This window comes from Mustela nivalis, assembly GCF_964662115.1.
Source record: "Mustela nivalis genome assembly, chromosome: 3".
In the NCBI taxonomy this organism is placed as follows: domain Eukaryota; kingdom Metazoa; phylum Chordata; class Mammalia; order Carnivora; family Mustelidae; genus Mustela; species Mustela nivalis.
This window is the reverse complement of record NC_139022.1, coordinates 51,403,148-51,417,977: the sequence shown is the minus strand read 5'-3', so window position 1 is coordinate 51,417,977 and position 14,830 is coordinate 51,403,148. Positions and strand designations below refer to the sequence as shown.

Here is a 14,830-nt window from a genome sequence, read left to right as displayed (position 1 = left end):
TGTGTTTAGGCTTTCTCTCTCCATCTAGACTGCATCTGATTTGCCTCCAGCCCAGAACTCAGCCCAGGCAGAGTAGAGAAAGTGCAAATGAATATACAAAGTAAATAAAACTGGAGAAAGTCCTGGTTCTTGGGGCCTGAAGTGCCTCCTCCTCCCTGTCCCTTACACCTTCCCAGATGCCTTTTCCTGCCGCGTGGCCACCTGAGTTCCAGCAGATAGACTAGTGGGAGCGAGCCTGGCAAGGCTCTCTCTCTGAGGGTGTCAGGGTGAGGGTGGGTGTTAAGGCATCCCCACACCTACCTCTTGAAGTACTCCACCTCCCGGTCAGTCTCATCCATCTCCACCCCATCCATGTCCTTGGGCAGGAACACATCGTCTAGGAAGACACAGCCAGGAGGGCTCAGTGCCCACGGCCAGGCCTCTGGGGTCATGCTCTCGGGGCAGCACTGCCCAGACGCGAGGACTACCCTCCACCCTGTGGCCTGGCTGGGTGTGGGGGGGTCAACCACTCAGTTCCTGGTGCACTCACCCAAGGAGGCGGCCGTCTTCTCCTGCTTGTTGCGGCTCCGGCGGCTGCGGCCCTTGCCTTGTGGCAAGCTCTGTGGCCTTGCTGGGCCTGGGGGCTGCACAGACTCCTGCTCCAGAGGCCGTGCTTTGGCCTCACCTGGCCAGTTTCGCCAGGAGCTGCCCTTCTCGTCAGCTTTGGGGCTGCCAGCCCAGCCTGGTCCCGGTTGGCTTCCCCGGCTCCCCTCTCCAGCCTCGGCAAAGCTGCCCACTTTGGGAGGCTCCGGGGCCTTGACTGGCTGCTTGGAGCTGGGGGTCTGGCCCTTGGCACTGGCAGCCTCTAGGCTGGCTGGGGACCGGGGGGCTGGGCTTGCCTCATTCTTCTTGGCCTGACTGCCCTGTCTCTTGCCCTTCCGAGGCTTCCCACTTGAGGCCACAGGCTCAGGCAGCTCCTGCTTGTAACTGGGAACCTCCTTTGGGCTTGGCTCCTCAGGGCTAGGGTTGCCTGGCTTGGGTGTCTTGACCCAGATTACCCGGGAAAGGTTGGGCACAGCGTTGAGTCTCCTCACTAGCCCATTCTCAGGGATGATACCGGGAGGGGGTCCCCTCACCTCTGTCCATGGTGGGTGAGAGCCTCTCATTTCTGTCCATGGTGGGGCCGGCTCACCTGGAACTCGTAACGTGTGGTTCTGAGAGGACCCCAAAGTCAAAGGGGATAGGTCAAGGTTAATATCAGGCCGTTGCTCTGAGGAGCCATTGAGGTTTGAGGGGGATAGGCTCTGGGGCTCTGGCTCAGCAGCCCCCTCCTTAGAGAATCCATTGCTGTCCATATTGAGCTCACACACACTGAAGCTGGCACGGATAGAGTCCTTGACAGTGTTCTTGATCTCTTGTAGACGGCTGCTCAGGAAGCTGTTGACCCGATCCAGCTCCCGGTCGGGCCACTCCAAGAGCCTCTCCCTGGCAGGCCTTGGCTCCTGGCTGCTGGAAACACTACGATTCACCTGCTTTAGAGCTTCTGCTGCCAAGTGGGCCTTTTCCTTTTCCTGCCAATATAAGAAGCAGTTTCAGCTAGGGCCTGGCAGCTGCTAGGCACAGTGTGACACCTGACACATCGGCCTGGGGCCTAGCTTTGCAGCTAACTGGCTAGACGCAGGGCCTTGGCCACCCGGACCTGCTCCCCCACTCTGCAGGAGTGAGGATGAAATGCAATGAGACCAGTGCATGTTCTGGGGATGGAGACAGACCTAAAGGATAAGTTTTTATAGCTTGTTCATCAGAGTCCCAGTGTCAGTCCTAGGGCCTAAAACCACTAGGACTCAAAGGGATAAGAATGCAGCTAATTGCACCTTGCCTGCCAGGTCTGACCTTAAGCGGTTCATTCATTTCCTGAGTCTCAGTGGACTCATCTGCAAAAAGTGGAAAAAAAAATTATGGGGTGAAGACCAAAGTGAGGATGAACAAGAGAGGGAGATGGCTGCTACAGTCACTCTCCAGCTCTGCTGGTTTTAGGGGCAAAAAAAGTTGGCATTATGAGAGGCCTTTCAAGAAATAAGACGGGGGTGGTGAGACCACCATGGGAGGTCAGACACTCTGGGTGGCAGGAATGTGTGTATGGGTGCTATGGAAGAGGGAGAAATTCTGTATAAAAGCCACTTACCACTCAGCTGCCTCAAGTAATCACGGCCAGTCCTAAAGTGTGCCTGATGGCCTACAATGCACAGCTACATGGGGCCCCACAAGTAAAAGCAGCCCCTCTGCCTAGGTGAGAACTGGGATGCTAGGCTCTCTCAGTCAGTGTGAACAGACCTGGTTCTGGAGAATGACAGTGAAGTCTGTGGACTCTGAGTCACTCCATTCCTCTACCCAACCTCCACACACCAGCAGACCAAGGAGGCCTTTAGAGGGAGAGGAGAGACAGATGTCAAAAGCCTATAGGAAGGAGGTGGTGGTGTTGGGCTAGGGGTTGGAGGACTTCCACTATTTCACATATTTCTAGCTGATTTGGGAATGGAGGGGGAGGAACAGAAAAAGGAAACTGGGGAGAGAAAAGAGGGCATGCCACCATCTCAGAGTCAACTTAAAAGAGGGTGACCCTGTGCCCCGATAGGGCTCTGCAACAGATCAATACCACCATTGTGGGACCTTGGACAAATCACTTACTTTCTCTGAACCTTACCGTTCCCCTTGGTGTATCTGGGAGAAAAACTGCCCACCTATAGCTCAGTGTTGCCCGGAGGACACCTGAGAGGGCATGTGTCCCCTTCCCCCAGTGCTGAAGAGGCTGTGACTTGGCACTGTGGTGCTCAAGCTGGGAAGCAGCTGAGCCTGCAGCAGTGTTTCTGGCCTTGTGCCATGGAGTTTAAGGCCATGAGCAGAGCTCTGAGGCCACATGGATGGATGAAGGACTGGACGGCCCGTCACATCACTCCTCTCCTGTACCAGCACAGTTTTTTCTCTTAGGAATGGAGGTTCCATGGAGGACTTCAATTGCAAAAAAGAGTTCTGCTGCTAAACAAAGAAGTCTGAAAACAATTAGTTAGAGGAAGTGACATGGAACCAAGCATGATTTGGTAGTGAGAGGAGAGCACAGAACACATGCTTTCTGTTAACGTGCCATGGGCCGGATCCTTTCCTCACATTGTCTCGTTTAATCCTTACAACTGCCCTTGTCGCGCCATTATCCTCAATGTGCAGATGAGGACAACTGACTTTGGCACAAATAAGGAACTGGCCCAAGTTTACACGGCTAGAAAGTGGCAGAGTTGGGACAGCACACCCAGGTGTGATCTGCAGTTCCTAGGTCTTTTAGTCCTGTTTGACGATCACTTCTTGACCAGTGATGATGAGGCCTGGGCTGGGCTCTGGGGGATTCAGCTGTGCATGAGGAGTCTGTTTGCGGACTTGAGTCTGCTGGGGGAGACGGGCGTGTAAATAGGCTGTTCAATTCGGAGTGAGAGCGGAAGTGCTACAGGGAAGGACGGACAAGATGCTCTGGGAACTCAGACTGGGCCATCAGAGGTGTTTCCCAGAAGAGACAGCAGCTCACTGGGCCCCGGAGAGTGACAGGGATCATCCTAGAGTGAAGACTAGCACTTTCTAGGCAGCAGGAACAGCAAGTGACTGGGGAACGGGCATACATGATCTTTAGGGAATGCCAACATTCACAGGGAGAACTGGTGCCCAGGTTTCTTTCAGGAGTGGTCGGGAGTGGTAGGTGGGAAGGCCAGGGAGGAGAGACTGAGAGATGAATCTGGCAAGCTAAGCAGGGGCTGAAGAGCCCTGCAGGTCAGGTTCAAGTCTGCGTTTGACGCTGAGGGCAATGTTTGGCCACTGAAGGCTTTTTTAGTAGCAGCGGTAGGGTGGGGAGAAGTGGGTGGTTTGACCTATTGGGAGGTTGTGTGGCCAGGACTCAAGGACAGGTGGGGAGACGGGATGAGCCACAAAAAACAGCCACAAATACTGATGACTACTGGGGCCGCCGCCGCTTCCCTGACCACGCGTGCTCTCCATTGAGCCTTTCTGTGCATCACTGTTTCATTCCCGCAACCATCTGAGTTAGGCTCTACTGTTATTCTCATGTTGTGGATGAAGAAACTGAGGCTTAGAGGTGAAGTGATATGCCCAAGGTCATCCAGCAAGTGTGGCAGAGCCAGGTTTCAAACTGAGGTCCAATTCCAAGGCCCGCTGCTCTCGATTACCACGATGCATTCCTCCCAGGATGGCACCCTGGGTTCTGGTTCGGGCAACTTGGTGGCTGGTGGCGCCATCAACTAGACAACAGTGGAGAAGGAAGAGCAGGCCTCCTTGGAGAGAGAGAACAAGCTCAGTTTTGGATGTGCTCAGTCTGAGGACCAGGACATCTGTGAGGAGGTGCCTCGTAGCAGCAGGAGTTGTCAATGTCAAGTTCAGGGAGGAAATATGAAGACATAGTGAACCAGGAAAAACACTATCTAGATGGCTTTCTTTGCTAGGGAGAGGGCCTCAAGGGGAGAGTCAGAAGAAAGGAAGAGGGGTCCATGAAGGAGACAAAAGAGAGGTCAGAGAAGGTAAAAAATTTGGAGAACACGCATTCCCACTGTTCTTCCCTTCCGCCACCTGGCCAAGGACATGTGAGCCAAAGAGAACATGTTTGAAAAGGATAACCAATACAAAATGCCTAGTGGACAGAGAAGATGGGTTAAGAGGGTATGGTTTAGCAACAAAGATGTCACTGGTGGTTCTGTGGCGGGGAGGGAGGAAAACAGTTTGCAATGAGCTGATAGGAAAAACAGTGAACGCAGACAGCAGTTTTCAAGAAATTTGACTGGGATGGGAGGAAAGAGATAAGGTGATGGCAAGAGAGAGGCTGTATGCTCAAGGCACAAAAGAGAGAGCGGGCACAGTGAAATGCTGATGGGAGCCAGCCTAGGAGAGGCCGGAGCCAGGGCAGGAAGCCAAGCTTAGATTGAGGTGGCGGGAAAGGACTGCACGGCCTTAAGCAGAAGGGGTAGCTCTTCTCTCATGACAAGAAGGAAAGTCTGCCGGTGGAATGGTACGACGTTTGAGGAAGTGCCTATTCACTGGCTTTTTTCCTTGTTGAACCAGGAAATGAGTTCATCTAACAAAAAAGAAAAGAGGGGTGGGTAAAGCCTGGAGATTGGAAAAGAATCTGGAGGTCTGACAAAGGGTCTGTGAATAGAAGTGATGAAGAACAAGTAGACCAGAGGCCTGCTAGGCAATGTGAAGGCGCAGGCAAGCAGGGGACCACACGGCCTGGGTGCCACAGACAGATATGATCCAGCACTTTCCTAGAGGTGTGGAAGGGGAGAGGCAGGGAGGGGTCAAACCCAGGGCTGTGATTTTTCTTAGTGGGTGTAATAGAAGAGCAACAGGGCAAGGAAATGAGAGTATTGGTAAGACAGCGAGTGAATGATGGTCAGGGGATCTCTATGGCTTAGGAAGAGGAGAAAGGGCAAGGTGACAGCCTTCAGTGGATGAAGAGGAGTGGCCAAGAGACTGTAGATGGCAGAGCCAGGGTCAATCTCAAAGGAGTAGGGGTTAGTACATGAGAGATAGTCACGGTCTGGAAGTGGTACAAGGGAGCAGAAAGATACTCAGCTTTTTTGGTCTCCTGAGGTGCGAGAGAATGAGCAATCTCCACTGGACGGCTCCCAGGAGAAGCTGTTTTTGGTGGATAGCCAGACTGTGGTTAAGTCTGAGAGGTAGAGGAAGAACACTGGAGAGGAGGCTGATGCCTAACGGATAATGACCATGACTGCCTATCACCTGACCTTGCAACTGCCTGGTGCCATGTTGCACTCTGGCCTCTAGACTGGACCAGGCAGACAGAAGTGGTGCAGCAGGTTTCTGAATGAGTGCGTGGAGTGTGATAAATGGCAGGGGAGAGGCACGTGTGAGGTACAGTACTGTGGAAGAAGTTACCTGAGGAGATCTGAGCTTGGAAGGAAGTTGCCAGGAGGAAAAGGAAGGGAGAGAAGAGTGTTACTAGCCTTACCAGCAAACAGGTAGGGATGTGTGGGCACACAGATTTATGAAAAGCACACCAGACCCGGGAACTTCAAAGTATTCCTGCTTGCTGAGACCTAACTGGAAACCACTGCCTCAAGAAGCCAGGGAAGGCTGAGAGACTGCTGTTGCCCACCGGACACTCTGGTCAGGCAGCACTGGATGGGAGAAAGTAAGTGCTGACCATTTTCTGAAGGCAGTGGTGGGACCGCTTGGCTCACTACTTCAGGCTGCAGGGAAAGGGTCCTGGTTTGTCCTTTGGGCTAGAAAAAGATATGGAATTACTGCTGTTTTCCAGAGCACTAGGGCTGTTTGACCACCCAGGACCTGGAGCTAGCTGGTTGTCACAACCAACTCTTCAGCTGCTGGGCTCCTAAGTGTGGCACTGTGCAGATGCAGCTGGGGGCAGGCAGGTGAAGAGGTAACTAGGTGGCAGGGGATGAGTTGCCAAGCCCAGGGGCTCGCCTGGGAGCAGGGCTGCCCAGGAATAGCTTATTGGATTCTCTCCTCAGCCCTCTGAGGAGCTCCCTCAGCCCATGGGCTGGGTCACTCCCATGGCTTCAATTACATCTCCAAGCTGACAATTCCCAGCCCCACACCTCCATCTCCACTTGGAGGTCTCCTGAGAACCTCTGCGTCAACGTGCCCCAACTGAATTCCCTGTCTTCTGCCAATTCTGTCCTTGCTCAGTGAAGGGCACACCATCCTGCCAGTCACCCAGGCAAACACCTGGAAGACATCTCTGACTTCATCTCTGTTCCATCATCAGATCACCAAAGCGAGTCATGTCTACTTCCCTTGCTCCAGACTCACCATCAATCAGCTTTCCCTGGGCCTCAGTGTCCCTTCTGGGAGGGTCATGCCTCTAGGCCACCTTCCACAGGGCCACACGGTCATGGTGGCAAACAGATCTGACGAAGTGCATCCTTTGATAAAAGCCCTGCAGTGATGCCCCCTCAGCAACAGGACCAAGTCAGAACTCTTCAGTGGGACCTATGAGGCCCTTTCTCACCTCTACTAACTGTCCTGCCTCTCCTCTATTTGAGCTTGGACTAACCTCAACTGCTGTGAATGTTCTATGCCTGCTACCAGAAGATTCTCCTGATGAAACAGAACTCACTCCCTGAAACTCAGCTCTCAAGCCAGCCTCTTGGTAAGCCATTTCCAGCGTGCCCAACCTGGATCGGGGGGCTTCTCTCATCCCCAGGCTTGTCACATGATAACATGCTCGTCCAGTTTTGTGTCAGTCTCTCCACTGGACTGAGCTTCTCCAGGGTGAGAACTTAACTGCGTCATGCTTTGGCTCCCAGTATTTGCAGAAGTGTTTGCTGAATGAATACATGACTGACTGACTGAAGCAAGTCCTGTGCTTTGAGGAATCCAGCAAGCAGCTTCTGAGGCCAGGACTCATCTTTCCTCCAATCACTGGCCCCAGGCTCCCTGACCCTGATGCCTCCCAAACGCATTCAGACCTTCCCAGAGCAGTGAGCTGCGCCGAAGCTTCTGGCAGCCAACATCACTCATGCCCCACAAGTCTTGGGGGGTTGGGGCGAGGAATTCCTCAGGGAGGAGAGGCAGTAGAACTAGGCTCCCCCCCCACACCCACCTTCTTTTTCAGCTTGTGCCGGGCCCGCTTGGCGGCCCTGGCGCTGTTGGGGGCTTTGGGCTCCGTGCTGTTGATGAATTCCAGCAGCTCATCCACATCTCGGTGGTCCACGGCGGGCTCCCCAGGGATCCCGCCCAGGGCGCCCCCCTTCACGGGCAGCTCCTCTTTCCGCCTGGTCAGCCTCGAGCGGAGCTTCTCTCGGATCTCTGTATAATTCCGACTCGTCGGGGCAGCGGGTGGCTGGGGGAGGGGGAGGTGCTGATGTTACACCCTGGGCCTGGGAAGCCCGGAGCACTCCCACCCGCTGGCACCGAACATGTGGCGAGAAGCGAGACAACCGTTCTTTCTACTATAGCTGCAAAGGCCAAGTGGCTTCAGCCTCCGCCAGGCCCAGAGCTGAGGCGGCGGTGGGCGGAGGGAGTGGGAGGTACGTAACAGCATTGTGAGCACACTGACTTGGGAGCCAGGAAAGCAGGTTTGAGCCCGGGCTTTGTCACTTGGAAGCTGTATGACCTTGGGCAGGTCACTGAGTCTTTGTGTGCCTCGATTTTGTCATCTCTAAAATGAGAATAATTACTTTTAGTTTAAAGGTGACTAACAATATAATTACTTTCATTTCTTCCGTCCTCAACTGCTCTACTCTACCCGGCGGCCCTTTCCTCTTCACTTTAGGAGACTTCTGAGCTGCTTTCGCCCTCTGTCCAGAAACAGCATGTACTCTGCCCTGAGCCTCCTGCCTGGTGCCATCTGGGCTCACGGCCTGTCCCTCGCTGGCTCTCACGCTTGGGGGACGGAGAGCCTTTGCTTCCATTCTGCCTTCATCACGCACAAGCGTTCGCTTCTCTGTGATTACACACGTATGCATGCTCATCAGAATCATAGCTTTCTCTCTGCCACTTCCTTTCCTTTTGCCTAAGGAAAAAAAGTCAATCTTAAGAGAAACCATGAAAAAAGCAAAGGTAGCAAGGTGTTTAAAAATCCCTACCTCACCAATGTGCTGTAAGGATCAAGTGAGCGGACACAGGCTGCGAGGACTCAGAGGGTCCCAGTGTGGTGGTTATCCCTGTGAGCGGGGAGGTGGGGGGTGGGGGGTAGGTGGGTAGGGGAGTGGGGGGGTGGGGTGTCTCTGGGGAAAGCAGCTCCTTTGGCTCACCTTGACTGGCCCCCAGCCCTCTCTGGCCTGGGCAGGTTCACTCACCGCATTGTGGCCGAAGAACTCACAGTAGCAGCAGTCACAGAACTTTCCATCTCTCTGGTGAGTGGAGGATGAGGTGCAGGAGCTGCGCTCTGAGCTGCTGTCCTCTTCTTCACCCAGGCCCTCATCTGCTTCGCAGGGCTGGGGCAGCTGGCAGGCCAGACCACTGTGTGTAAACTTGTGTCCCTTGCACCCAGGGTCCCTGCTGATGGGGGAGAAAGACAAGCCCACAGGTGAGGGAGGGCAGGGAAGGAGCAGGCCGCAGCAGGAGCCTGGGGAAGCATCCCCACCACTGCAGTTCTGAATACCCTTCGTCTGCCTCATCCCACAAAGGCCAAGGCAGTCAGGTCATATCAGTATTTCTCACAGTAACAAAGCCAACACCCTCGCTGTCTCTCAGGCCCTGTGCCTGCACCCACTGTGTGGCCCTCTTGGAGGGTCACACAGTGGGCGTGTATACCTCTCTATGCTACTGTATATCACACTTTATTCTGATGGTCTGTTTGCCCACCTGTTTCTCAGAGCAGACTGCATTCTCTAAGGGCAGGAACTATGCCACTTCTATATTTAGGTCCCAGTGTGGAGCATAACAACACTGTACACAGCACGTGCTCAGTAAGTAGGTATCCAAACAGATTAGTGGGCCGATGGCTACCCTGGAGCATCCGAAGGAGGCGGAGGTCAATTTCATCCTCTAAGGTTCTTCGATTGAGTCTGCCCCAGTGAATAGAGCTGCCTTTATGTGGGGCCTTATAGTTAGGAAAGGAATTGTCCCATGTGGCCCAGACTCTAAGAGTGATTTTACTGTTTGGGTCTGGTACTCTAATTAGCATTATTATTTCTAAGCGTCTCCCAAGTCCTCCAAAATAGATGTTGCTACCCCCATCCTGCAGTGGAAGTAACTTTAAGAGTCCGAGTGCTTAACTGCTTTGCTCAAAGAGTGGCTAGGACTCAGCCTGTGCCTTGCAAAGTTCATGCCCTCCCACTGTACTGCTTTGCCTCTGGACTTGAGGATGCACTGGGGGCATCAAGTAATACAGCCCATTTTTTCAGGGTAAGAAAAGACCTGGGCCCACGAAGTCCCATAATTGGAGCCGGAAGAACAAAAGCCCTGGGTTAGAAGCTGGAGTGCCCTGGGCTGGGGACAAGGGGTGGGAGCTAAGAGAAATGGCAGGGTGAGGAGCAGTGAGGCGGCTTGGCTCTCAGGGCAGTCTATTGAGCAAGAAGTAGAAAACAAGGGGCAGAAACCATTATCAGTGGTACTCAGAGAAGCTGAATCCAAACTAACCATTTCTCACCCACATTAGCAAAATCAAAGCACCCAGTGCTGCTGAAAATAAGAAGAAACTAGCACCCCAAGATTGGTGGTTACATCAATTTGGAGAGCCCTTTGGAAAGCAATTTTTCAATGTGTATTAAGAATCCCCGGGGCGCCTGGGTGGCTCAGTGGGTTAAGCCGCTGCCTTCAGTTCAGGTCATGATCTCAGGGTCCTGGGATCGAGTCCCACATCGGGCTCTCTGCTCAGTGGGAAGCCTGCTTCCTCCTCTCCCTCTGCCTGCCTCTCTGCCTACTTGTGATTTGTCTGTCAAATAAATAAATAAAAATCTTAAAAAAAAAAATCCTCAAAAAAGACATTTTGACATCCTTTAAACTAAGAACTTCTTTCTTTCTGAGGGACCTATTCCAAGGAGAAAAAAACACAAAAGAGGAAAAAGCTTTAAGCAAAGCCATCTTTAGAGAGAGAGAGAGATTATTTACAATGTTAAAATATTGGTGACTTAAATCATCAGCAACTGGAAAACAGTGAAGTATACTATGGAGAATATTCTCTAGCCTTAGGCCAAGAAGACCACATAGGAACCAAACAAGGAAAGCTGAGTGAAACAGGACAACAAAAAGCTGCACACTTTATAGACACCACCACCGTGTGGGAAAGACCTGTAAGGAAAACTGCCAGCACTGGTGGTACTGGGGTGGTGGGATTTTACAATGAGAAAATACAAATGCGTACTAAACACAGATCTGATTTATAATACAAAAATACACACTTGTCCAAAAAATTTTATCTTCCACATCTCCATTACTATAAGCTTCCTCAGTACTCAGAGTTACTTCAGGAAATCCTTAAGCCTGTACTTCCGAACTCAAATACAGATTTGGGAGCAAGGACGTTTATTACAGCCTTGTTTTTAGTGGCTAAAAACTAGAAATGCCCAGGGGTGCCTGGGTGGCTCAGTGGTTAAGCGTCTGCCTTTGGTTCAGGTCATGATCCCCAGGGTCCTGGGATTGAGCCCTGTGTTGTGTCGGGGCACCCTGCTCAGTGGGGAGCCTCCTTCTCCTTCTGCCTGCCACTCTGTGTCCTTGTACTCACGCTCTCTGTCAAATAAATAAAATCTTAGAAACAAAAACCAGAATGCCCCAATGTCCAAAAATAGGGGAATGATAAATTATGCTTAGAGGTATACAGTAAGACATTTTGTGGTCACTTGAAAGTTTTTTTGAAGAACCTTAACTGGGGAAATGATCTATAATGTTAAAAAAGAACTACACAACAATGTATAAACATGGACCTAATTTATATACAGAGACATCAGAAGAAAAATATACTGCAGTATTACAAACTGGGGCACCTGGGTGGCCCAGTGGGTTGGGGCTTCTGCCTTCGGTTTGAGTCATGATCTCAGGGTCCTGGGATCGACACCCGCATCGGGCTCTCTGCTCATCGGGGAGCCTGCTTCCCGCTCACTCTCTCCCTGCCTCTCTGCCTACTTGTGATCTCTCTCTTCTGTCAAATAAATAAATAAACTCTTAAAAAAAGAAAAAAAAGAAGTTGATCATTTGTGGCACATGGGTGGCACTCAGTCAGTTAGGTGTCCAACTCTTGATTTCAGCTCAGGTCATGAGCTCAGGGTTATGAAACTGAGCCCTGTGTTGGGCTCTGAGCTCACCGGGGAGTCTTCCTATGGATTTTCTTTCTCTCCCTCTGCCCCTCACCCTGCTCATGCACATGTGCTCTCTCTCTCAAAATAAATAAATAAACCTTAAAAAAAAAAGTTTGGGGCGCCTGGGTGGCTCAGGTTGAGCCTCTGCCTTCAGCTCAGGTCATGATCTCAGGGTCATGACTTGAGCTGAAGGCAGAGGCTTAACCTGGGATCGAGCCCTGCATCGGGCTCTCTGCTCGGCAGGGAGCCTGCTTCCTCCTCTCTCTCTCTCTGCCTGCCTCTCTGCCTACTTGTGATCTCTGTCAAATAAATAAATAAAAATCTTAAAAAAAAAAAATTTATTGTTAGGTTGTGAGGAAATTTTTTCTTCATTAGACATCTCTGAATTTTTCCAAGTTTTTATTTTTTAAAAGATTTTATTTATCATTTGACAGAGAGAGACACAGCAAGAGAGGGAACACAAGCAGGGGGAGTGGGAGAGGGAGAAGCAGGCTTCCTTGCCGAGCAGGAAGCCTTATGCAGGGCTTGATCCCAGGACCTTGGGATCATGACCGGAAACAAAGGCAGACGCTTAATGACTGAGCCACCAAAGCGCCCCTCCAAGTTTTTAAAAAAACAATAAACACCTACTTCTGATTGTAAAAACTATACAAAAGACACAGAGTCTACCCTTTTTTTATTTTCTAAGATTTACTTCTCTATCCTAGAGAGATCATGAGCCGGGGAGGGGGGTAGCTTTGTAGTTTCTCAACTCAAGGCTGAAATTGGCAGGGAGTATGCCCTTCGTGTCACTCACTTACCTGTGAGTGCTAGGGAGCTGCTGAGAGCTGGGAGGTGGGAGGAGAGGCCCGCTGCAGTGCCCGCTGCAGTGCCCGCTACAGGGGTGGCTGCACCCCGAGAATGGTGGAGGCATCTTCAGGAGCGGCATGCTGGTGGAGGGCAGGTGGGGGGTCTGACATACCCCTGGGGTGTGGGGGGCGGCAGCAGCGGCAACAGGGCATTCTGAAGCCTGGGCAGGGAAAGGCGCTGCCGGGGTGGCAGGCAGCAGGTGTGGGTGGGGTGGTGAGCCGAAGGATCCGGGGTGAGACGGGATCAGCGATGCTGGCTGGGGGTGGTGGCCGGTGGGGCTGTTAGGTGGAGCAGTGAGGTCTGAGTGCCGGTGGTGCTCCGAGATAGAGAAGACCTCACCTGTGGATGGATGGGGAAGAAGGAGGTCAGAGAGAGAGCCAAGACCCTAGAAAGGAAAGCCCAAGGGCTCACTGTCACAACATCCGGCTTACTGTGACCAGAGGGTACCTGTCTGGGGACAGCCTCTCAGCACAGTGAACCATGTGAACTTTTGGAAAGTCTAGCAGTATCTTGGGCTGGAGAGTTTTCCCTGCAGGGAGCAACTTGGTTGGACAGGCTTGAGGAGCCCAGATCTGAGAGAAGGACCCAGGAATGCCCACCCCATGGAAGGCCACAACACCTCTGCTGTGAAACAAGTAGGGGATATGTGTCCTGTCTCTTGGGGTTTCTCTAGGGGTCTCTCCAGGACTTGCGTGCTTGTAAGCATTCCTCGGGTCCAGAAAAGGGTCTAGAGAAGCCAGTGGAGCCACAGGCCAAAGCTCTGCCTCTGGGCCATGAGGACTGAGGCAGCCAGGGTATGCTAGACTCTGGGGTGGCCCAATATCAGAGAAGTACGAAAAGGCTTTGCTGAGTCTTCTTTGGCTTATGGATCAAAATAAATGGAATTCTATTCAACTCCCACAATTCTGGGAGTAGCACCCCTTTGGAGAACTCAGGCCCTCAATTTTGTTATTCTTCTTCTTCTGTATTTTAATTCCAATATAGTTAACATGGAGTGTTACACTCATCTCAAGCCCTCAATTTAGAAATAGACACTAATGAATATTTACATAGTACCTCAATAACCCAAGAATTTTTCTTTGGGTATCTAAAGGTTAACTCAGAGTATAAAGAAAGCTTATATAAACGTGACCTTGGCAAATAATTCTGGCAGTCTGCACCAGCAACTTCTTGTGCTTTTACATGTGTCCCTTAGGTGGAGAAAAGAAGTTCTGAGAAGACAAAGCACCTGGGTCCTCTGTGCTGCTGCAGGGGACAGGTGTTAGGTGGCTGATGTCCAAACTCCCTAAGGACACTCCCAGACTCCACTTTCTGTTCAGCCAGTGTTTACCACGTCCTCTCCTGAATCTGAAGGGAAAGCTGTCAGAGCCAATGACAATATTTTTCAACTTCAGAGCTCTGGGGAAAGGAGTGTCATGGAGACAGCCAAGGGCTAGGTATCCCCTGCTTCCATCAGAACAGATCCTTTTTTACTTATTTTAATAACTGACCTGGTTTGTCTAACACAGTGGTTAGAAAATCATAGCTCTCTACATTTATGCGGCCTGGCTCTCTCCCGAGCTCAGAGACTCACCAGGGATGGTAGAAGGACTCCCGAGTGAGCTACCCGGCACGGCCCCACTGGAGTGCGGAGAGTTCCAGAGGCCCGAGAGCTTATGTGCTGACAGGAAGGAGCTGGGATCCCAGTCCCCTGAGTTCCCATGGCAGGAGGAGGAGGACGAGGACGATGAAGAGGAGGACGAAGAGGAATGAGAGTCACCCCCACAAGACTGTGATTTGCAGGATGTGTGTGACAAGGAGATCTGGAGAAGGGGGAAGAAAAAGGCTCATGGTAAAACAGCAAACATCAGAGCCAACCCTCTGCTGCCTTAACTTACTCAGGAGCACCTCCTCCTCCAAGCCCTGTGCCATGGCCAAAGTATAATTCCCAAAACACCAGGTGCAAGGGCAAGGCCTTTTCTGGGGGAGGAGCAGTGATGCTCCCAGTAAAGTGGAGTGTGTGGATAGTGTTGAGAGAGACTACAGTAGAGATACAGACTGCCTGTCAACTGTGGGCCTTTAGGAAGTCCTGAGAGCTGCCAAGGAGAGGAAGTGTCTTTAAGTCCAAAGTCGTAAGCTGACACGATCCTGGGGTGAGAGGGATTGCGGGGGAAGGAGAAACAAGAAAATTCTGACTGCTGTGATTCAGGAGATGCCACTTAGATGGCTCCTCGGAGGCTTTCTAA

General features: G+C 51.8%; 1 protein-coding gene across 14 annotated transcripts in view; it reads right to left on the bottom strand.

Annotated features, from left to right (window-relative positions):
• The window catches only part of FAM193B (family with sequence similarity 193 member B), a 32,404-nt gene that overhangs the window by 2,817 nt on the left and 14,757 nt on the right, over positions 1–14,830 (bottom strand). For 7 of the 14 annotated variants that reach the window (XR_014309778.1, XR_014309779.1, XM_082723712.1 and 4 more), the window contains 6 exons: positions 14,179–14,407; positions 12,557–12,944; positions 8,817–9,018; positions 7,619–7,858; positions 530–1,550; positions 301–376 (listed from right to left, as the gene is read on the bottom strand). Coding sequence is in view for 12 of the 14 variants with exons in the window: in XM_082723712.1 (XP_082579838.1) it covers positions 301–376; positions 530–1,550; positions 7,619–7,858; positions 8,817–9,018; positions 12,557–12,944; positions 14,179–14,407 (2,156 nt within the window). In the remaining 2 variants the exon portion in view is untranslated. Of the gene's footprint in view, positions 1–300; positions 377–529; positions 1,551–7,618; positions 7,859–8,816; positions 9,019–12,556; positions 12,945–13,833; positions 13,959–14,178; positions 14,408–14,830 lie in introns of those variants that run through there. The other 7 variants (XM_082723714.1, XM_082723707.1, XM_082723713.1 and 4 more) reach the window with 6 other exon arrangements.